The sequence below is a fragment of the Bos taurus genome, chromosome 1 (assembly GCF_002263795.3).
Source record: "Bos taurus isolate L1 Dominette 01449 registration number 42190680 breed Hereford chromosome 1, ARS-UCD2.0, whole genome shotgun sequence".
Classification (NCBI taxonomy): Eukaryota; Metazoa; Chordata; class Mammalia; order Artiodactyla; family Bovidae; genus Bos; species Bos taurus.
Window position 1 is genome coordinate 112,164,752 of NC_037328.1, and position 24,699 is coordinate 112,189,450.

General features: G+C 41.6%; 1 protein-coding gene across 1 annotated transcript in view; it reads left to right on the plus strand.

The window, feature by feature from the left end:
* Positions 1-4,200, plus strand: part of PLCH1 (phospholipase C eta 1) — a 254,591-nt gene extending 250,391 nt beyond the window's left edge. The window contains exon 24 of the mRNA XM_059888850.1: positions 1,057-4,200. Coding sequence (XP_059744833.1) covers positions 1,057-3,128 — 2,072 coding nt within the window. The 3' untranslated portion in view covers positions 3,129-4,200. The remainder of the gene's footprint in view (positions 1-1,056) is intronic.
* Positions 4,201-24,699: the final 20,499 nt, after the last annotated feature.

Consider the following 24,699-nt stretch of genomic DNA (forward strand, 5'->3'; position numbering starts at 1 on the left):
TGTAAATATAGAGCAATACATAACCATGCAATGATTCAAGTTACCATGTAGAAGAAAAATTAAGTGGAAAAAATTCAGAATACAAAATTGTATACATAATTTTATAAAAGCTTACAGTATCTATCTGAGTGATAACACCATATAATATTTATATTTTTCCTTATAATTTTGGGGTTAATCAAGTTTTTATGATGATTTTTTTAGTTAGGAAAATAATAAGTTAAGTATATTCTTTTTCAATTTTCATAACTGAAAGCATAAAGTGCTATTAAAATAATGTGATTAAGAATATTAGCACACCTAATATTGTCTTAACAGTATACTAAACAGGATGGGTTACCCTGAATTAATTTAAATTGTGTATTTTTTTAAAGTTTTCCTTCTTCTGCCCAAGATCTTGCTGCCTTTTTTAGGGGAGAATGAAATATGAAATTTATGTATTTAAACTCCAAAAAATATGATCAATGGGAAATTAGATATTAGCAATGCCATAGAATTGGTGACCAAGTCTTTATTTTTACATTTTGAAGTCAACAGATATTGATATTCTAATGCATTTATTGCACTTCCAATTTGGTTTTGAAATTAAATGGTCAAATTAAGTCTTTTGCCAAAATGTTTTTCAAAATGATTTGTGGGTTTTTTTGTTTGTTTTTGTATCTTGCTTACAGTTACCACAATACTTTGTTTAACAGAGCTGTCTTGTTCTGTTTTTATTGCCATGCTTCTGTGTAGTACAAATCTGAATAGGAAACAACTTAAGGTAATCTTCACTGTAAAAGTATGGTAACTCATTGACATTTTTTTTTACAATGAATATTACATCCTTAGCTGATGTAATAGCTATTCAAAGGGAGGCTCCAGTGAAACTATATAAATATATTTTACCATTTATTCATCACACAGACACTTTGTTGCAAATCTATGCAATCCATGATTCTGTCACAATGTAACAGATTTACATTTTCCATTTGTCTGTCTGAAGGCAAACATGAGTGTTTGCAGATTCTATATAAAGTGATATATGTCACTTAAAATATTGTTTGTTTCATTCAGCAGAAGATAAGGATGCCAGGAGAGATGGGAAGGCAAGTGTAAAAGACCAGCATCTTCCAAATTTCAACAAAAAGTTATCCTCTTCCTCCAGCGCTCTCATCCACAAAGACATCAGCCAAGGGAACTCTGCTGTTTCTACTGCCAACTTGTCAATCACAGAACAGTTAGTGCCAGGTCCAAAGGGTGGGAGAACCAAATCAAACATGTTAAGTGATTGCTGGGAACATCAGTGCCTCAGCAGATCCCTCTCTCCAAGGCAGCATTTGGCTCATGATCCTGCAGTTAGCCCATCAAAAGATCTATGTGGTGTGAAAACCAAGGAAAATGGGAATGCTGGGGGCTTCGTGGTAGGGAAAAGCACATTGTCAGGAAGCATCCTTTCTCAAAGCAATCTGGAGATTAAGAAGCTGGAAGGTAACTGGGATAAGGGCAGAGCTGCAACATCCTTTTCTTTGTCAGACGTCTCTACACTCTGTTCTGATGCACCAGACTTACATTCCACTGCAATTCTCCAGGAGAGTGAAATTTCCCACCTTATTGACAATGTCACTTTAACAAATGAGAATGAACCTGGCAGTTCCATCTCAGCACTGATTGGCCAGTTTGATGAGACCGGCAACCAGGCTAACCCTACAGTTGTTTCTCATCTTCAGAGCCCCAGTGTGATGTCGGGCCATCCTCCTGTGCCCACCATGGACCTAAAAATGCCCTTCAAGCCTGGCTTTTCCAATGGAAAACCCAAGTCATCCTTCCTGTGCTCGTCTCCTGAGCAGATTGCACTCTCTGGACACGAGACCTGTGAATGTTCAACACACACAGCTGTTGGTGAAACTATGTGCACTCCTGTCTCTAAAATGAAACCAGACAATGACCTTTCTGGGAAGGCCATGACTGGGGCCATAGAAAACAACCTGCCTCAGTCCTCTAATACTTCTCACTGCTGGTTACCAGAAAGTCCCACCCATGGGAAAGACTGGGAAATCCTGAAGAACCCCAGCCCTGCCACTTCCACTGACTTGACACTGGAGGATGTAATAGCTGCTCCTACTCTCAGTTTAAATTCTGGGGAGAGCAGTCTCGTAGAAATGGATGGAGACTCAGAAAATCTGTCCCTAACAACCTATGAATATAGGAGAGAGGGCACAAGTCACCTCACTTCTCCTTTAAAAGTGAAATACAGTCCAGCTGCAGTGGAACATTTTCAAAGAGGCTTGAGAAATGGCTACTGTAAAGAGACTCTCCACCCTTCTGTCTCTGAAATATTCAACAATACTCAAGATGTCAAAAATCAAAATATCTCTCATCTAGCCTATCAGGGTGCTGGGTTTATGCATAATCACTTCTCAAATTCAGATGCAAAAACGAACCAGACCTCTGGGCCCCTGCCTTGTGCTCATGACTTGCATGCCCCTGCCCCGGAGCAGTCCACACACTCTGCTCTGAAGCTGTCCAGTCCGTGCAAATCCAAAAGTCTTGGGGACTTAACATCAGAGGACATCGCCTGTAATTTTGAAAGCAAGTACCAGTGTATTAGTAAGAGCTTCGTTACCACTGGCATCAGAGACAAGAAGGGCATGACTGTAAAAACAAAGTCGTTAGAGCCTATGGATGCCCTGACCGAGCAGCTGCGGAAACTTGTGTCCTTTGACCAGGAAGATGGCTGCCAAGTGCTGTACTCCAAGCAAGATGCCAATCAATTCCCCAGGGCCTTGGTCAGAAAGTTGTCATCCAGAAGTCAGAGCAGAGTGCGCAATATTGCTAGTCGTGCCAAGGAGAAGCAGGAAGCCAACAGGCAGAAGAGTGTGAACCCCAGCACTGTGGGAGGAGTGGTTCTTCGAAGCAAGCCGTGCGCGCCGGCCCCCACAGGGAACAGGCACTCCACCGGTTCCTACATCGCGGGCTACCTGCGGAGCGCCAAGGGCGGCAGCTTGGAGGGCCGCGGCATCCCCGAGGGCGCATGCGCAGCCCTGCGCTCCGGCCACGTCGACAGGTTCTGTTCACATCATTCTGTTCTGCAGACCGAACCCAGCAGTGATGATAAACCAGAAATTTATTTTCTTTTGAGACTGTGAATTACATAAAGCTGCATTTTCACTGTTAATAAGATATTCTGTAGAATGTCTGAGTTTTTAGGAAATATGGTCCTTGGCTTTGAGATGATTTTCAGATGTATTTTTAAACTCGTATTACAGCCTCCTTTTGACTCCGTGTGTTCTTTTTGCGTTTGTATATAGACCCGGGTGACATTTCCTGTGTACCTCTGATCTTTCCTCACTGAGGTGTGAACTCTATTGGTATGATATATGTGCATGCCCTAGATGTGAAACTTCTCAGCAGTTTGGGTTCTATGCTTCACCAAGACGCTCTTTACTCTGTGCTCTCAGCTCACGGTCACAAATATAGTCATTTTTACTCTCTGCTAAGAGATTTTTACAAAGGACAAAGGGATGAATTCTTTATTTTAAAGCCATTACCATCTTTCCTAGTTTTCCTTCTTTATTGAGAAGCTCAGATGCATTTTTATAACTCAGTTAAAAGAAGATTTAAAAAGTTACCTACCTTACCTTTCAATATTTCTCTACCCCACCCAGAAGGAGAGTTCAGAGGAGATGGGTAGCCGCCCTCCCCACCCCCCAACCATACCCTCTCATTTTAGAGCCAGGTGTGAGGGTCTGAGGAATAAAGCAAACTTCTGTATATAAGGACAAAATTGTTTGTTTTACATAAATTTTGTTACATATTTTTGCTAATGGCTTTGTATGTAACAAGAACACAGTTGCCAAGCTATTTGTTGTATTTTTGAATTTTCTGATTAAATTATAGGCTGCAAATAATGGCTTTCAGGATGAAGGACTTCCAGCATATGCTAACAATGACAGTAGCACAAATTGAAAACTTCCCAAAGCTTTCAAGAAAAAAAATATTTTCTCATGCTAAAACCCAAGTGAATATAGATAATTAGAAGAAATCTTTTCCCTTCAGGGAGCCAAGTAATTCTATTTTAGTACCAACATACATTATTTTCACTGTGAATCCATTTTTTATTGCATGTTCAGATGTCCCTCTTTGCTTTTTTGTAATGTTAACTGCAATGATGTTCTTCTTGGAATTCATGAAAATATAATTAAAGGAGATTTTTAAACACTTGGTGATTTTTTTTTTCCCCCCAAAATTGAAGTTCATGTGATGACTGTTGAGTAGGGAACCCAGAGCTCTTGGAAATATTTGCCTTTTCATCTCTTTGCAATAGAAGAGATCACTTCTATGGGGACAGTTTTAAGCAGCATTTTATGTCCTTGAGTGTTTTCACTCTGCTTTCAAGACAGTATTTGCAAGGTGACTTGAGAAGAAATGGAAATGTAATGAGTTGCTTTGCATTTGGTGATGATGTTTCAAGTTAAAAAATCCTTCCCAAATCCTGCCCGTGGCAGGAGTGGAGTTGGTAAGCAGGCAATGCCGGCAAGAGGCTGTGTTTGACAAATTAGACCACCTGAAGCTTTGCTGTGTGGGGGGAGACTGGAGAGGAAAGCAGTCGGATCCTGCTTTCTCTCATCAGCCTGCTGCTGCAGAACCTGGATCCTGTGCTTCACCACCTCCTGATCCCAGCCAGGTGCCCACCCAACTCCTGCTCACCTTCAGTTGCTGCTGCCACCTCTTGGCACTGCAGCTGCTTCTCACTCCTATGCCAGGACTCCATGGAGTCCCTGTTTCTGGAATGGCATACAGGTTCGGAGCCTACCACCATGGCCACTTTGCTCATTAGTCCATTGCACAAGCAGTGAATCTAGCAAGGAGAGAAACTGACCGGCGCTCAGAAAATAGGTCATTCTGTCTCCCTGGTTGAAGGTCTCTTTGTGGCTACGCCTATTCTTTCAGAGTCACTCCTGAGAGACTGTAATGTGGCCGTGATCACAAACTGTCTTTGACCTGAGTTCAGGGTCTTTCTTTCTCCATCAGTTGGTTATGGGGAATAGGTGTGGCTGAGAGAGTGGCATTGATGCAACAGAGGCAGGTGATATGGAGATCAAGGCCAACAGGCATATTTTTTGCATCTTCTGGAGTACTTGAGTCTTCCTCAGTCTACTGTTTCTTTCATGTAATAGTTCATTTTTGTCCACTCAACCCTTTCCTGGGAGTTTCTGTTAACACTGAGCTCATGATGGGCCGCTTCAGCTGCACAGTTACTTGATGTGCCATTGTTAGGTTCTCCTGCTTTACTTCAGAGGGTATGGCCCTTCCTATTCCAGACCACTGGACCTCTAAAAATCTTACTGATGTCGCAGGCCCCTTGATCATCAAGGACTTGCTGCCTTCCCTCTGACACATTTGTGTTTTAATAGGACATTTGAATTACTTGACTGTTCTCCTTATTAGGTCCAATTAGTAAAATGTCAATCAGTGTAGAAGCCTGGCACAATGCACTGAAGAAAAGCAAGATGGTGGAGATCAGTATAGACTAGACCCTGACAGACAGCAGAAAATTGATCCAGACCTAGAGAGAGACAGTGAAGACTTACTGCTGTCCTTGCAACATGAAGATGAACTGCTTTTGATCCTCTCTTTTGATGAGAATCAGACATAAAGCATTCAGCAAAACAATAGTCACAAATGAAGTGCCAGAGGTTGAGTTGATCTCCTCCCATAAAATTCCTATCTAGCGTAGAAGCTGTAATTGGAATAGTATTTTAAATTTATAGTAGTGCACTGGCACCCACCATGATCAACATGGTTTTGGGGGGAAGGCCTGGTACGTGAAATGAACAGATGTATTATGGGAATCACCATCATTGAATCTTTTAAGTCTTTTGGTACTGATTTCTGCAATTTGTCCTGGCAGATATGGCTCCTGATTTTACTATCTTGGCCTGGATGGAAGGTGCATTGTACCTTTTAAAATCATATTATTCCTTAATTCACAGGTCAGGAAACCAAGGGCCAAGCTCTAAGTGTATCTATCCCATCAGGCATTCAGAGACTAGAGACAGAGCAACAGAGCGGGTCCCTGGAACTATTGGATCCATTGCAAGATGAACCCAAACACCATTTACAACCTGGGGTCTCTAAGTCTCCCTTTTACTTGGAAGACCATGGTGGTGGTGTGGGTTCTCTAATATTGTCAGCTGTGATCTCATTCTAACCATCCTCAAGATGTCTAGAACTTCCCTGGTTGTCCAGTGGTTAAGAATCTGCACTTCCACTGCAGCAGGCACTGGTTCAATCTTTAACTGGGGAATGAAGGTCCTGCATGGTGCAGCAAAAAAAGAAAAAAAGATTTCTGGGAATTCCCTTTTCTGCAGTGCACAATTACTCTGGCAAGTTTGAGGAAAGGTTAGAGAGAAACTTGCCATGATCTGGTGGCTTTGTGGGAACCCTACATTCCCTTTAATCAACGGGCTCTGGCTCTGTGAACTGACTTAGATCTAGTAACTGAGGATTACAGTTTTCCATCAGTGTCTGACAGCAGCATTATGATCATCAGTTTTCCATTCTTTTTGGTTGTATAAATCAAACAAAAGACTAGTCAGTGGTCTTCAAACTGTAGCATACTTTAGCAAATTAGAGGATTCATTCAAACATAGATTGTTGGCCCATATCCCCAGAATTTCTGCATTAGTAGATCTGGAGTGGGGCTTGAGAATTTTCATTTCAAAGAAGTTCCTAGGTGATGATAAAGCTGCTGATCTTAGGACCACTAAGAGCTCCCACCCAGGTGGCATGTTCCCTCCTAGAGAATACACTCAGGTGGTGGGTTTGCATGTCTTCATTCTAATATTCTCTTTTTCCTGAGCCTTCTGATTCCTTTCTCACTACTCTGCCAAGTAAGTTCCCACAAACTCACCTCAACTTACTGAGCCATTGTGAATCCAGGCTTAATGGAGTCATCTTAGCTAACTATTAGGACTGGTAGACATTAAATTTTACTAGGACATTATTAAGACTTGCTGGACTTTAAATTCCAACTTAAGGATGAGTTGCTCATTTCAACAAGTCTCTCCTGTTCAGTGGTACGTTCCAGGTCCACTTGAGGGTCCAACACCCTCAAGATCTACCGCCACAGATGTTTCTCTGGTTCTTTCTTAATGTGTTCATGATATGGTATTACTCCCTGCCTTAAAAGCATCTATGGCTTTCACAAAATGCCTGAAAATGACAAGTCACTGGCCAGAACCTATCTAGGATTTCAGTGCCATCATAAGTAGCTAACCACTACAGAAGTACTAAAATTAGCATTACCCCTAATTTATTCAGTTGTTAGAGCTACTTGATATCCCCAATCTTACCCTAAGCCTCCACTCATCCCAATCAACCCCAAGTGAGAGCATTAGTAATTCACACGCCAAAGCATGCCACCTGCTATTACTACCCTACTTCTGGTACAGTTGTCTCTGGTACAGTTGTTCTCAGGTTCTTAGAGAAGACTGTCAGAGCGGATGGCTTTTGTGCTAATGTTTTATTGAGGCCCAGTCCTAGGGAAGTTAGAGTGAGAAGAAAAGGAAAGAGAGGTAAGGAAGTAGGGAAAGAAAGTATGAAGAGGAGTATAGCAGGCTGGCTGTGATGTCAGAACAAACATAGCTGGTTGCCTGACCTTATGAGACAAAGAGGCCAAATAAAATGACTGCCCTTCAGAACAGTCCAGGAGGGGAAGGAAAGACTGCTATCTGCTGACTATTTTCTGTTTCTTGCCTTTGTTTGTTGAATTCTGCCTCCTTAGGGTGTTAACTTTCTCACCTTTCCAGCTATGTTACCCAGCCTCTACCAGCTTCCCTGAGGAAGCCAGAGCTCTGTGGGTCTCCTCTAGTAAGTGTTCAAATGTAGTCATCTCTACTTGTCAGTAGGAGCTGTGTGTGGAAACTTCCTGATTCATGGTGGTGGCAGTGGCCATAGTAGTTGGGATGTAAAACTGTGAATCAGGTGTGATCCGTGGCTGGGGTTGTGGGGCTGGGATGCAAGGGAGACAGCCATGGTGGGGGTGTTGCCAGGGCCAAGCAAGGTTCATGTATAAATTGGCTTTTTTTGCTCAGCAACTTGGTATAGGTGTCTGGTCATTTGAACACCTATCAAAGGTCTATGTGATTGTGTGCTAAGTTGCTTCAGTCATGTCTGACTCTTTGTGACCCTATGGACTGTAGCCCGCCAGGCTACTCTGTCCATAAGATTCTCCAGGCAAGACTACTTGAGTGGGTTGCCATTCCCTCCTCATCAAAGGTCTACTGATAAGCAATTTCAATACTGAGACCTAGAAATTAAAAAGAAAAAAGGATTTAGCCAAATTCCTTGACCTTATGAAGTTTACAAAATATTCTGTGAAACAGACAAAAAAGTAGATAAAGGAACACAGTGGGCTAAATGGAGTGATACATGCAAACATGGGGGTAAGCAAGGTGCACAGAAAGGGGCGGCTAGTTTGGTTTGGGGGGACAGGTCAGAGAACGTTTCTTGGAGGCAGGACCAGTTTCAAGGACAAACCACCAGTATCTCAGGTTCTAACACTCAGAAGTGCTCATGCTTGGGGTTTAATGCTGTATGGCCCCCTTTCGAAATTCTTAATCCTGCAGCTTTATCTTTGATACGTGTGTTTTGTATGAAGGACAGTGGGGCACGTGCCCAGGGCTTGGAGCCTCCCGCTCAATGCAGTCTCACCTGCTGCCTCCCTGTCTCCCCAGGAGGGGTTCTCAGCAGCCTGCCTTCGGCCGGTGGAGCTAGGGAGCAGTGAGCCTGGCAGGGAGAGGCCTGCACACTGCCATCACCCTCCATCTCCAGCAGAGACCAGGCATGGGGGCAAGGAGAGTCAAGGCTGGGCTTGTGCTCCACTGTGTCTTGGGTGGGGCAAGATGGCATTTGTTCCCAGCCTGGGTTGGCAGTTCCATAGTGTTCTTGTCTAGGCAGCTCATGGGGGCCTCTCTTTTACCCTCAATGAGGTTCCAAATATGTCCTGTGCAGAGGCTCCAGTTCCTTGGCTTGGGGTAGCCAAATGTGTGATGAGTGACTGAATAAGCCTACTTTTTCATTTTGCACTGGGCTCAGAAAATTTTGTGATCAGCCTGCTTGGGGGTGATGCTGGAACTGATTCTTGAAGGATAAATAGGAATTTTCCTGATATAAAGGGCAAGGGAGGGGCCGAAAGAGTCTCCTAAAACAACATGAACAAGTGAGTGAAGCATGAAATTGTACCACACATAGATACATAGAGTTCCAAATGCTGCTGCTGCTGCTTCTTTTTTTTTTTTTTTTCCTGTTTTTGAACATGTTGGTGGATGGTGTTCCATCCCCTGAGATGGGAAGGTGAAGGCATGCATGGGTGAGGGGAGAGCTCCCTCTTGGCCACTTTAATTTGAGATTCCTATTATATGGAGATGTCAAGGTGACAGTGTCTGGAGTGACAGGCAGAGCTTAGGGTATGGGTTTGGGAATCTGGCACAGGTGACTGAAAGCCATGGGATGGGTGAGGTTGCCCAGGTAGAGAAAGTAGATAGACCAGAGAAGGGGATCCGGGATACCCTTATTTTAGATGATGGGGAAAAGAGGAGGACCCAGAAAAGGAGATGAGGAGTATCTGATACAGGAGGAAGAAACTTGGGAGAATGTCATGGAGATGATGATGAAAGTGTTTTAAGAAGGAGGTCTGTACCTAGTTTGAAAGTTTTAGTAAATACTGGAAGGTCAAGATACTTCATATAAAAATGTAGGTTTTCAGTCTTTCACGAAGAATCAGCAACTCTGAAAACACAGGACTCACAATCTGCTTGGTAAAAAGCAGCTACCGGCCGCTGGAGCCTGAGCTCATCAGTGCGCATGCGCTGTGCATCTTCGCAGTCTCCCACCCACTGCCTCTTGTCTCCCTGACTATCAGGATTTGTCAGTCTGCATTTATCATCATGCTTACATTACTGAAAGTCCCACAGGAGAGGGACTGTCTCCCCATCAAAGCCAGGAAAACAAAAGATAGCCCCAACGAGCTGTGTGTTTTAAAAGCAAAGTTGGAGAGAGCATATTTCTGTGAGGAAGGGATGAATAGTCTATGTGTTTAATAAGAAAATAAAGCCTCTTCAAAAGAAACAGCTCTGTTTTACTCGATTATAATCTACTACCTCCATGTCTTCTGCAGGCTTTTGAGTTGACCCGATTTTAAATTCATTTGCAAATTCTGTTTCCAGAAAAAAATATTTCTCAGATGTTTCATCATGTCATTTTTCATATTTAATTAACCTCAGTGAGTCCTGTTGGTGTCCATATTGTCTGAACACAGAATATATGCACTGACTGAGGATGTTTTTCAAATCTAAATTCACACTTAGGAGCATTTTTCCACTGTCCTTTGCTGGCTCTCCTCCCAGCCGCCAATTTGGCGCCTAGAGGTACGTGTGACAAGGCCTGACAACACCAGTTCAAATCCTACCCCAGAGATCATTTTCTAATCAACAAGGCAGTGCCTGTGTGGCAGGAGGAGTTCACCCTGGTCCCTTCAAGAGCCCTGGCTGGTATGGAGCTATAGGGAGCATCAGTGCTGGGATGAGGGCTGTGGGCTTTACATCCTATGGTCTGAGCCTTCTTGTCACCCTTTCCCCCACTTCATCTCTTCATCTTGCCACACATGCCCTAGTGTATCACCTCCTGGTGACAGGAAGAGTCCAATCCTGAGCTCTGATCATATTAAGGCATAAAATTGTATTGTAAATTCGAAGTTTCATCTCCCAGGAGAAGGGAAGACCAGTCTGTTCAGTCAAGTCTTTTGCAAATTCCCAGCAGTGGTTAAAAGTTTGTGATTAAAAACTTTATCTCTGGGCCAAACTGCTTGCATTCAAATTTCATTTTGCCCCATGTACATTTTACCATTATCTGTAAAATGGGAATAACAGTAGACTAATCTCATATGCTGTGAGGATTATGTGAATTGACATGTAAAGTCCTTGATTAATAGTGGTCGGTATTTGGTAAATGTTCAAATTTCTGCTGCTGTACTATAATTATCATCATCCTGATTGCTACCTTATAGCATACTGTTTGATCTTTCCACTTAGTTATTATGTAACCACTGAGTTGATCAGTTTCTTTCTCCCTGAAGTACAATCCATTTTTGGGGGAGGGGGGCAGAATTTTCTAACTTATACACAATTCTATATATCATCCTTTCCTACTGACAGAGACAGTGAGAAATTTCTCTTTATAATTTATAGACACATGCATGCTTAGTAGAAGAAATAGAATATATTCGCCTATAAATACATACAATTTCTAAACAGAAATAGTCAAGGAGGGAAATCACTCAGATGTCAAAATTCTTCACTTGTGTCCAGTCTCATTTTTCTTAAATCTTCCAAACCCCTTTTCAATCAGTTGTCTACTCTGAATTCCTTTCCATTCATGTGTTGAATAAGTGGTCATTTTGCCTTGTTCCTCGTGCTGTTTCATGATTTTTTTTTTTACATCGTTTCATTTCCATTTGGTTTTCACAGTGATACCACAGAGAGTTTTGAACACAGTATGATTTCAGAGAGCCTAATCAATATTCTGAATTTTTTGTTCCAATTACTCCCTCAGTATATTCTCTATCTCCAGTTGCTATTTCAATGCATGTTTGTATAATTCACTTTAAATTATGCTTTGAACTTATTTCTTATTTTGGAATTTTTCATTTTGAGATTAGATAAGATTTATAAAATTGTTGTAAAAATAGCACGAAGAATTCCTGCATACATTTCACCCAGCTTCCAAAATGTTAATGTCTTACATAACCATAATATAATGATCAGAAACAGGAAGTTAATATTGATATGGTATCAGATCAGTCGCTCAGTCGTGTCCGACTCTTTGCGACCCCAAGAATTGCAGCACTCCAGGCCTCCCTGTCCATCACCAACTCCCAGAGCTCACTGAGACTCACGTCCATCGAGTCAGTGATGCCATCCAGCCATCTCATCCTCTGTCGTCCCCTTCTCCTCCTGCCCCCAATCCCTCCCAGCATCAGAGTCTTTTCCAATGAGTCAACTCTTTGCATGAGGTGGCCAAAGTACTGGAGTTTCAGCTTCAGCATCAGTCCCTCCAAAGAAACCCCAGGACTGATCTCCTTTAGGATGGACTGGTTGGATCTCCTTGCAGTCCAAGGAACTCTCAAGAGTCTTCTCCAATACCACAGTTCAAAAGCATCAATTCTTCGGCGCTCAGCCTTCTTCACAGTCCAACTCTCACATCCATACATGACCACAGGAAAAACCATAGCCTTGACTAGACGAACCTTTGTTGGCAAAGTAATGTCTCTGCTTTTGAATATGCTATCTAGGTTGGTCATAACTTTCCTTCCAAGGAGTAAGCGTCTTTTAATTGATGTGGTATACTATTAGCTAATCTATAGTCTTATTCGAATTTTATTAGCTATCCCACAAATGACCTTTTTGGGGACCAGATTCCAACCAGTGATCCCACATTGCATTCAGTTGCCACATCTTCTTGGTCTCCCCTCATCTGTGAAGTTCCTTAGCCTTTGTCTGTTTTTCATGGCCTTGACACTTTTGAAGAGTACTGGCCAGTTATTTTGTAGAATGTTCCTCTGCTTTGGTCTGTCTGATATTTTCAGACATACTTTTTCTCTATGAGTTCTCATGTTCAGGTACGTAAGATGAATGTAATTAAACAAGGTTTCTCTATGACTTCAGCATTATAGATTTCTTTACATAGAAACCTCTTAAAAACTCTTTATTCTTAAAAATGTCTTGAAAGGTTTTGCTCCCTATAATGGGAACTGAATAGTCACCCATGCATGCTAAGTTGCTCAGTCATGTCTGACTCTGTGTGAACCTAAGGATTGTAGCCCATCAGGCTCCTTTGTCCATGGGATTCTCCAGGCAAGAACAATAGAGTGGGTTGCCATGCCCTCCTCCAGGGGACCTTCTCGATCTAGGGATTCAACCAGAGTCTCTTAAGTCTCCTACATTGGCAGGCAGATTCTTTACCACCAGCGCCACTTGGAAGTCCTAATAGCCACCCAGAGAAAAACAAAACAGCAACAACCACAATGACCTCTCCCTACAAAGTTATTTTTCTCTTTCAGATGAATAACTATTTGTGAGAATTGTATTGAAATATTAGAAAGACCTTCTCACAAGCTAGAGATGCTAGTTCAAGTAAAATGTGAAGAAACATGAAAACATTGACATTTCAAAGTGATTTCTATGATCTGACTTTATGAATAACATACAGCATTTAGTGGTCTTATATTTTTTAAAACTCATTCATTTTTACTATGAAATCTTTATAGCCAAAAGAAGTCTAATATATCATACATGTTCATTGATTTATTTGAATGCAAGTCACAGAAAGCAATTCTAGCTGCTCATCCCAACATGAATCTATTGAAAGGATATGGCTTAAGTCATAGAACCAGGGGAAACAACTAAGATATTGGCTCAGAAAAGACAGTTGCCAGAAGGCCTGCAGGAATCTATAAAGAAGGAACTAACGAGTAGACCTTTTGAACAGTCTCTGCCTTCTTGAAGGTACTTATTGTGTGATCCTATTCAGGTTTGAATATAAAAGACAGAGCAAGTAATGCACCTTTACTGATGATCCCAGAAAGATTGGGTCCACATGGGGAGGGATAGTGTCTCTTTGGGTTTCCAAAGAGTCTGAGAGAAGAGTTCAAGAGCAAGCACTTCATTTGGGAGCTGCCCCCAAGGAGGTTTACTCAAGAGTGGGAAAGAAAGGCAAGGAAGGGGAAGAAGTCAATAAAAGATGTGTTATCAAAGCAGTTTCCATGCTTGGCAACTGAGGTTTACTGTCACAGCAAGAGAGTTTAGAACACACATCAGAGTTATTTCAACTGAACGATGAGGAAGCTAGGATATTTCCCAACCATTTCTCTTCACATGGTTGGTTGAAAGCCTCTGGGACATTATGTTGCTGTTGTTCAGTTGCTCAGTTGCATCCAGCTCTTTGTGACCCCATGGACGGCAGCATGCCAGACTTCCCTGTCCTTCACTATCTCCTGGAGCTTGCTCAAGCTCATGTCCATTGAGTCAGTAATGCCATCCAACCATCTCATCCTCTTTGCCCTCTTCTTCTCCTGCCTTCAATCTCTCCCAGCATCAGGGTCTTCTCTAGTGAATTGGCTCATTGAATCAGGTGGCCAAAGTATTAAAAATTCAGCTTCAGCATCAGTCCTTCCAATGAATATTCAGGATTGATTCCTTTTAGGGTTGACTGGTTTGATTTCCTTGCTGTCCCAGGGACTCTCAAGAGTCTTCTCTAGCGCTACAGGTCAAAAACATCAATTCTTTGGTGCTCAGCTTTCTTTATGGGCCAACTCTCACATCCATATGTGACTACTGGAAAAACTATCAGTCAGTTCAGTTGCTCAGTCATGTCCTACTCTATGAGACCCCGTGAACCACTGCACACCAGGCCTCCCTGTCCAAACCCAAACCGGAGTCTACCCAAACCCATGTCCATCGAGTCAGTGATGCCATCCAACCATCTCATCCTCTGTCGTCCCCTTCTCCTCCTGCCCTCAATCTTTCCCAGCATCAGGGTCTTTTCAAATGAGTCAGCTCTTCGCATCAGGTGGCCAAAGTATTGGAGTTTCAGCTTCAACATCAGTCCTTCCAATGGATGCCAAGGACTGGTCTCCTTTAGGATGGACTGGTTGGATCTCCTTGCAGTCCAAGGGACTCTCAAGAGTCTTCTCCAGCACCACAGTTCAAAAGCATCAATTCTTCAGTGCTCAGCTTTCTTTATAATCCAACTGTCACACCCATACATGACCACTGGAAAACCATAGCCTTGACTAGACGGACCTTTGTTGACAAAGTAATGCTTTTTAATATGCTGTCTAGGTTGGTCATAACTTTCCTTCCAAGGAATAAGTGTCTTTTTATTTCATGGCTGCAACCACCATCTGCAGTGATTTTGGGGCCCCCCAAAATACAGTCTGACACTGTTTCCACTGTTTCCCCATCTATTTCCCATGCAGTGATGGGACTGGATGCCATAATCTTCGTTTTCTGAATGTTGAGCTTTAAGCCAAATTTTTCACTCTCCTCTTTCACTTTCATTAAGAGGCTCTTTAGTTCTTCTTCACTTTCTGCTATAGGGTGGTGAAATCTGCATATCTGAGATTATTGATATTTCTCCCAGCAATCTTGATTCCAGCTTGTGCTTCTTCCAGCCCAGCGTTTCTCATGATGTACTCTGCATATAAGTTAAATAAGCAGGGTGACAATATACAGCCTTGACGTACTCCTTTTCCTATTTGGAACCAGTCTGTTGTTCCATGTCCAGTTCTAACTGTTGCTTCCTGACCTGCATACAGGTTTCTCAAGAGGCAGGTCAGGTGGTCTGGTATTCCCATCTCTTTCAGAATTTTCCACAGTTTATTGTGATCCACACAGTCAAAGGCTTTGGCATAGTCAATAAAACAAAATTAGATGTTTTTCTGAAACTCTCTTGCTTTTTTGTTGATCCAGCGGATGTTAGCAATTTGATCTCTGGTTCCTCTGCCTTTTCTAAAACCAGCTTGAATATCTGGAAGTTCACGGTTCACGTATTGCTGAAGCCTGGTTTGGAGAATTTTGAGCATTCGTTTACTAGCTTTGACTATATGGACCTTTGTTGTTAAAGTGATGTCTCTGTTTTTTAATACATGGTTTAGGGTTTGTTATAGATTTCCTTCCAAGGAGCAAATGTCCTTTAATTTCATGACTATAGTCACCATCTGCAGTGATTTCAGAGCCTAAGAAAATAAAGTTTGGAAAATTAACTCTTGGTTAATTGTGGCTTGTCCTCTGCATGTATCCAGCACGTTATTACAATTAGAAGTTTTCAGGCAAGGAGTCACAGGAGTTTGAAGTGAGCAGCTTTCTGTGAGTAGAAGCAAGTGCTGAGAAGACACAGTCAGGGAATGAACACATCTGCTGGAGTGGTTTCCTTAAGCAAAATTGAGATGTTGTTACCAGAAGGTGGAGACTAAAGTCTGAGCAGGAGAAAATGGTAAATATTCATTTCCCAACCAGTACAATCCTCTCATTTTACAGAAAGAGTTGTCTGCAGGTCAAATTGTTGTATATGTTGATTCAGTTAGGATACTTTCAGCTACAAGTAGGAGCATATCAAAATACAAAATAAAAGTGGCTAAAAGAATAGAGATGGTGTCTATTATTATAGTGCAGTAACAATTGCTCATCAGTAGCTTTATACAGCAGAAGTTTATTTCTTACACATGCAAAATCAGCTGAGGGTTCAGGCAGCTGTCCACAGCAGCTGACTTTTTTTAGGCATTGGCTTATCATTCCAGGCTTCTTGAATCTTGGGCAGCTCTGCAAATGTACATGTTCCCATGATTACCACTGTAGGAAAGAGTGGCTGGAGTCAATCACTGAACACAAAACATGACACTCCGGTCACACATCATTTCAAGTCACAGAGCCATGCTTTGGTGGAGGAGAGTGCTGTGCTGCTGGGGTCCAGAAGTAGAGAAGAATAAGACATTTGCAACCAGAGGTAACAGGTACTCCCAAGGGTTTATTTTTCTTTCCATTAGAAAATCTGGAGGTAGGTAGTCTCATGGTTGTTTCAGAGACTTGGCAATCATTGAAGACTCTGGCACTTCCTGTCTTCCCAATTTGGCATCCCTGATTTTCAGGGACATTGTTTTGTCACAAATGACTAGAGCAGCTCCAGAATGTCACATCCTCTCATGTCAATATCCAAAGGCAGGAAGAGAAAGGTGAGATCTCCTTGCTTCTTTACCAGGTAGAGTGGGGCCTCTCTCTCTCTCAATTCCCCTCTCATTCCAATCAAGGAAAAAAAAAATCTCTCTTTATAACAGACTTCCCATTGTACCACACCAGAACTGGCTCACGTGGCCTCCTGTAGCTATAGGTGAGCCTGACAAAGTAAGCATTTGAAGTTTTCAGCCTTTCTTATGAGAAGCAGGCTCTGCCAGTGTAGAAAATCGGGTAGGGGCATGGAGGTTGGGTTCAACATCAATGGGATAAGACACAAGACAACAAGATTCTCAATGTCCAAGAACAACAGTATCAAATATTTGCCCCAGATCACCATGCTGTTGAAACACATGTTCCTGAATTCCTACCCTGTGGAACTTGGAATTACAGTCACTGATGGTAGGGTTGTATTCAGTCACAACCTTCTATTTCTTAGAAAATTGAGTCTTTCCTGAGATCCAATATCAAGCAACCTTCTGGGAACAAGTCTGTTTGGCTGATAAGATGAGAAATAATGGCTCTTGCTTGATAATTCAAAGTAATTTAAAAGAAGCTTCCTTTATAGTGTTTTTTTGGAACTCATAATCAAAATAGTAGACTATAAATGAGTCGGAAACTAGGACTTGATTGCAAAAAATTTTCCCTCCTGAAAGAAACCACAACTTGGCTTATTTTTCTAAGAATCAGCTCTCTGACTCTAGGCAGATAGATGAATAGCACTAAATAAACAGTTACTGTATATTTCAGAATCATACACATCTGGGACTTTAATAAGGGTTTGTTTTTTTTTTTAAAGAAGACACAGTAGCAGAGATTTCTGTTACAAATAAAAATTGTCTAACAGCTTCCAGTTAACTTGCTATGACAGCAAAAGAAAAAGGTTGCAATGCCATTAAAAGCTAAAACTTAAAAACAATCATAATAAGCTAGGAAGAAATTCACTAAGTCTAAAACAAATGGAGCTGGACTGAGGAAAGAAATCTTATTTGGTCTTTTATCCTGGAAACAAAGAGAGCATAAAAACAGTAGGAAGATACTTTCTATCCCCTCTGTTGACATTGGGGAGTCAGAGTCTACCTACATCAACCAAAAACGAACACTGGCTTCTTTAAGAAGATTGTTTCAGAGATCCCACCTCTGTCGCCCTACGTTGCACACTGAGAATGCCACACAGCAGTGTGAAAGCTACCCTTCCCAGAATGCAGTGCACCACTGGGATTTCACAGACCAAGCACTGTGAGAAGGGAACTGGGTAGGAACCCCTGGTGGCAGTGTGTTGCTGGGACTGTAGAGCTCCTTGCTTTCTTCTACCCTGGGTATCAAGCACAGGATGGAGTCTTTTCATGGGTCACTGGGGATTTGGGGACTCTTCAATTTACGGGAGACTCCCCTTTTCTGCCCTCAGTATGCTGAATAACCCTAACCGAGTTTCAGAGTGCTATGGAAACACCATTTGTGAGCATTGCTTGCTGTATGTGCAATATCTGATACGTAACATTTACGGAATACCTACTATGTGCTCCTCATGACTTTAAACACTCTCTATATTTGGATGCCTATGTCAGAAGCTTTCTCTATCTCCTTTATACTTTAATAAAACTTTATTACACAAAAGCTCTGAGCGATCAAGCCTCGTCTCTGGCCCCGGATTGAATTCTTCTCCTCCGGGGGCCAAGAATCCCGGTGTCTTCGCGTGATTCAACAACAACCTTTCATCTTGGGGGCTCGTCCGGGATCCTTCAGGACAAGGTAAGGATGCTTGGAGCTCTAGTTCTTTGTTCTCTTAGTGAACACGTTTTCTGCTGTGCTTTACTAACTCTACGGTGTGCTTGTGTGAATGAATGACATGCCCTGCGTGAAGCAAGTAAGGAGCCCTGCTCTGCGGTTCCACGGTGATCTCACAGGGCTTATGGCAGAAACCTGTTGGGGGTTTATACCGACCTGCCAATGCCAAGAGGCACCCAATGTCTCCTTCCGAACCGACCAGAAATGGGCAAAGTGTGTGGACTGAACTCTCCTTTCTCGGTCAAACTTTTCTGTCTCTTTGACCATTTCATCGGAGAAGGCAATGGCACCCCACTCCAGTACTCTTGCCTGGAAAATCCCATGGATGGAGTAGCCTGGTGGGCTGCAATCCATGGGGTCACTAAGAGTCGGACACGACTGAGCGACTTCACTTTCACTTTTCACTTTCATGCACTGGAGAAGGAAATGGCAACCCACTCCAGTGTTCTTGCCTGGAGAATCCCAGGGACGGGGGAGCCTGGTGGGCTGCAGTCTCTGGGGTCGCACAGAGTTGGACACGACTGAAGTGACTTAGCATGGATCAGTGAGTAATCCTCACAATAACTGCATGAAGTAGGTGCTGCGATTATTGTTGTTTTACGTATAAAGAAACTAAAGCATAAGTAGAAGAGGCTTCCCTGATAGCTCGGTTGGTAAAGAATCTACCTGCAATGCAGGGGACCCTGGTTTGATTCCTGGGTGGGGAAGATCTGCTGGAGAAGGGATAGGCTACCCACTCCAGTGTTCTTGGTTTTCCTTTGTAGCTCAGCTGGTAAAGAATCTGCCTGCAATGTGGGAGACCTGGGTTCAATTCCTGTGTTGGGTAGATCCTCTGGAGAAGGGAAAGGCTTACTTTTTTTTTCTCTACATATTTTTCTTTTACATACAAAGAAACTACATTTCCATTGTGTTTTACATATAAAGAAACTAAAGCATAGAGAGGTTAAATTGCTTGCTCAACTTCAGTAAGTGGCCAAAGTAGGATTTGAACCTAGACTCTAGCTTCCAATTCCAGACTCTTAACTTCCTTTAGTTAAAGCCATGGTTTTTCCAGTAGTCATATACCGATGTGAGATTTGGACCGTAAAGAAGGCTGAGAGCCAAAGAATTGATACTTTCAAACTGTGGTGCTGAGAGTCCCTTGGACTGCAAGAAGATCAAAGCAGTCAGTCCTAAAGAAAAGCAGCTCTGAATATTCATGGGAAGGGCTGAATGCTGAAGCTAAAGCTCCAGTACTCTGGCCACCTGATGCAAAGAGCTGACTCACTGAAAAAGACCCTGATGCTGGAAAAGACTGAAGGCAGGAGGAGAGGGTGGCAGAGGTTGAGATGGTTAGGTAGCATCTCTGACTCAATGGACATGAATTTGAGCAAATTCTAGGAGAAAGTGAAGGACAGAGGAGCCTATCATGCTGCAGTCCAGGAGATCACAGAGTCAGACTGAATAACAACAAATGCTGTCCTTGAAATATATGTTCTTCTCTAGAGATAGAGAAGTTGTTTGTATTGGTGGGTGTATTTGTATAGGAATAACCAAATATACACAAACATATGTTCATCAACTGATCAAGATGATGACAGAGAAAATCACCAGCTAATAAAATGGTACAAGGCAGGGTGGGAATATGTTATAAGTGAAATCTGTCTTTTAAGCCAGGGACCCCAAAACACAGAGAAAATCGATGAGGAGCCCCTGCTGGAGAGATAGATGGCACAAGATGGGTATTCATATCAGGTAAAATATTGCAGCTGGGAGATTAAGCTCCTGGCTGTGACTTCATTGTGAGACTACACTCAGTTAATGCCATTACAATCCTAAACAAGCTACCTCAAGAAGAAATAACTTTCCAGGACTGCTTCTAACTCAGAATTCAATAAGAGGCATCTCCATTTGCCTCCTACACCTCATCTGCAAAGAAGTGTAGGAATATTGCTCTGTTTTGTTCTATTAGCTGTACGTTCTCTATCTCTCTGTGCCTGCCAAGACCAGGAGGTAGGTGATAGAATTTCTCCCACCTTCCTCTTGTCTTCTTTTATGTTCTTTGGAGGTAAAAGGGCACATGGGGTAGGAAAGAGACAAGTATCCTTTCAGATATGCCTGTCTTTATGTTTGTTTTCAGATCTTAAATAACTGTTGATAGTAACAGCAATAGAAAGATATAAATTCATACATGTTAAAACTCTGGAAGGATAGAAATTGGTCGTCTTAAAACTTCCAAACTTATCAAAGGGAAAAATGCAGGAAAAAAAATGCAACAAATTACCAAAAAGACAAAAGCATAAAAGAACAATATCAAGGGAAAATAAGATTGCAGAGGTAAGTCTGAAGTAGTTATGTATTTATGATAAATCTGAGTGACTCTGAGACTGGGTTAAAATCTAAGAGCAATGTGTACATGAGCTGTCTAAGATAAAATGACTTCTAAAGACTGAAAAATCAAGAAATGAAAAATGTATCCCAGGCAAATAGTGCTTAAGGGCATGTTCCCTCTCTCTGCCTCTTGCACCTGATTGTAGGGGACCCAGTAGAAAACAGCAGAGACGCTCAAAGAAATGCAAGAGCCATCAGGGGTTGCAAATTGTAACCTGGGGTTCGTGAACTTGGATGGAAAAAAACTGCGTATTTTTCACTAATCTCTAACAAATTTAATATTATTTTCAAATATTACAGTAATATTTCAAAATATCACTTTTGAAATATTACTATGTTTGTTGTAGGCAATAAACATAGTAATTAGAAGTAATTTCTTGTCCCTTAGAACTCAAATGTATACTACCACCTTTTTTCCTCAGCCAGAAATCTTCAGGAGTGCAGTAGATAGAAACAGAACAAAAAAGTAAGCAAGCAAGTAAGCAAATAAAAACCCTCATAGGAACAACAGAAACTAAAAGGGAAAAATTGATTCCTTTCCAAATCACAACTAAAAATATAAAATGCTTATTTAACCTCTCCTCTATAAGAAAGCTGAAACATTTTGCTGAAGGGCATAAAAAACTTGATTAGAAAGACAAAGCTGTTGAAGGAAAGCCCCGATTTTGTGAAACTGTCGATTTCCCTTCCTATTGTGTAAATCTAAAATATAGTGTAGTCCTGATCACATAACAAGGAGATTTTTAAAAAACAAACCGGAAATTGCAGAATGACCTTAAGGAAGAATCTATGTATAGGAGGGGTTTATTTCTGGGTTTTTAATTTTTGCTGTTGTTTTGTTTTGTTTTTTCAGTTAAAAAGAGTGATGAATAGGGTCAAATTTATGTTGATATGTTGAAAGTATTCTTTATCCTTATTTAGTAAATCATGGACAAATTGGCCAACTTGCTGTGTGTGTGGGGTGGGGCATAGAGGAAAAGGTAGCTTCCAACTTCCATTTTAAATCTAAATAAATTCCTGGTGGATTAAAGGTATTAAATATAAAAAATCGTGAAAGTTGCAGAACAAAATATAGGTGAATATTTATAAAGATTCAAGGTAGAGAGTCAACAGTAAGGTACAATAAAATATATTTTATGTAGTGAAAACAAAAATCTTCAGGACATTAAAAACACTTCAAAGATATAAAGACAAATGATCAAAGTGAGAGAAAAGAAAAAGATTTTAGTAACATATGGATGTGAGAGTTGGACTGTGAAGAAAGCTGAGCGCCAAAGAATTGATGCTTTTGAACTGTGGTGTTGGAGAAGACTCTTGAGAGTCCCTTGGACTGCAAGGAGATCCAACCAGTCCATCCTAAAGGAGATCAGCCCTGGGATTTCTTTGGAGGGAATGATGCTAAAGTTGAAACTCCAGTACTTTGGCCACCTCATGAGAAGAGTTGACTCATTGGAAAAGACTCTGATGCTGGGAGGGATTGGGGGCAGGAGGAGAAGGGGACGACAGAGGATGAGATGGCTGGATGGCATCACGGACTCGATGGACGTGAGTCTGAGTGAACTCCAGGAGTTGGTGATGGACAGGGAGGCCTGGCGTGCTGCGATTCATGGGGTCACAAGGAGTTGGACACGACTGAGCGACTGAACTGAACTGAACTGAACTGAATGAAAGACAGAGGGTTAATATCTTTAATACAGACACGCTAGTGAGAACAAGGGTGAATACCTTACCCAGGGATCAAACCCAGCAGCAAATGCTTTATCATCTGAGCTACCATGTAAGGGAAACAGTTCCTGAATTGGTCATATATTTTTCAACTTACAATCAAAGAAATTTAAAACAAAACGTGAGCTACATTTTCCTACTATGTTGACAAAAAAGATCTGTATTTCTAAAATCATAGCCATTATGAGGTATGGTGACCCAAGGACGAAAGAGCAGATAAAACCAAGGAGGGTATTGGAATGTAGGAACAGGAAAACCAGACCTTTATTGTCTTTCCCTCCCCCATGTTGTAACTATTAATGGAACAGTATAACCTGTCTCCCCTCCTACCCCATAGGGAGAAGGCAATCACCCTACTCTTCCCCCACCCAGTATACATGCCTTAGCCAATCAGCAAATGGCCTGCAAGACCCTGATCCCACTCCTTGTACCCTGGGTATAAAAGTGAACCAAGGACCCCTGTTCAACCTCGGTTCTCCCTTGAGCTGGCCTGCTGTTCCAACAGCGTCTCCCATTCTTATAAACTTTATTTCCCTCTCCTTCTGTCTCATGTCTGGAAATTCTTTTCCAACCCGCACACAGACCATGACATGAGGGGAAGAAGATTTTCATTTAATGTGGTAGACACATACATGGGATTCCCAGGTGATGTGAGTAGTAAAGAATCTTCCTGCCAATGCAGGAGATGTAGCTTTGATAAGGAAGATCCCCTGGAAAAGGGAATGGCAACTGTGGAAAGCAATTTTTAAAATTCATCCAAAATTATTAATGATAAAAAATATTCAGATCACTTAGCTAAGTTAAGAAAAAGTCATTTATAAAATTATTTACACAGAAATAACATTTTTATATTTGAATTTTATATTCAATTACACATAATTGAATATAGGACATTTTATAATTAACACAAATTACTCTTTAATGAGAAAAGCAAACAATTTAATAAGTAGTAGTTCTGTAATTATAAACTGCTGTATTTAATGTTATTTTCTCCCTATGAAAATTTTAAATATCACTAAATTTCCATTACTCATTTAAATCCTGTACATAAATTTCTTTTACTTGCAGACCATCATGTGAGATGTATAATGAGAAATGATTTACTGAAATCTTATGAATATCTCTATCCTCCTATCACTAAGCATTTACCAAGAAGGAAAAAAAGGAGGAAGAGAAAAGATGTATAGTTTTTTTATTTTTTCAATATGTTGTCTAGCTAAAAGCTAATGGAATGTATCTCCAATGTTATGTGCAGTATAGTGTGATATTAAGTTATATAAAATTGTGGAAGGGAAATGAGACTTTTTTTTTTTTTTTGCAACTTGAAAGAATATGATTCCTCATTTTGTCTGTTCCATTCCATTTCTCTTGTGTTGGTGTTTCCCTCATTCCTTTATTAAGAATGAAGTTCTAGGTCAAGTTCAGTTCGGTTCAGTTGCTCAGTCGTGTCTGACTCTTTGCAACCCCATGAATTGCAGCACGCCAAGCCTCCCTGTCCATTACCAACTCCCGGAGTTCACTCAAACTCACATCCATCGAGTTGGTGATGCCATCCAGCCATCTCATCCTCTGTCGTCCCCTTCTCCTCCTGCCCCTAATCCCTCCCAGCATCAGGGTCTTTTTCAATGAGTCACCTCTTTGCATGAGGTGGCCAAAGTACTGGAGTTTCAGCTTCAGCATCAGTCCTTCCAATGAACATCAAGGACTGATCTCCTTTAGAATGGACTGGTTGGATCTCCTTGCAGTCCAGGGGACTCTCAAGAGTCTTCTTCAACACCACAGTTCAAAAGCATCAATTCGTCGGCGCTCAGCTTTCTTCACAGTCCAACTCTCACATCCATACATGACCACAGGAAAAACCATAGCCTTGACTAGACAGACCTTTGTTGTCAAAGTAATGTCTCTGCTTTTTAACATGCTATCTAGGTTGGTCATAACTTTCCTTCCAAGGAGTAAGTGTCTTTTAATTTCATGGCTGCACTCACCATCTGCAGTGATTTTGGAGCCCCCCAAAATAAAGTCTGACACTGTTTCCACTGTTTCCCCA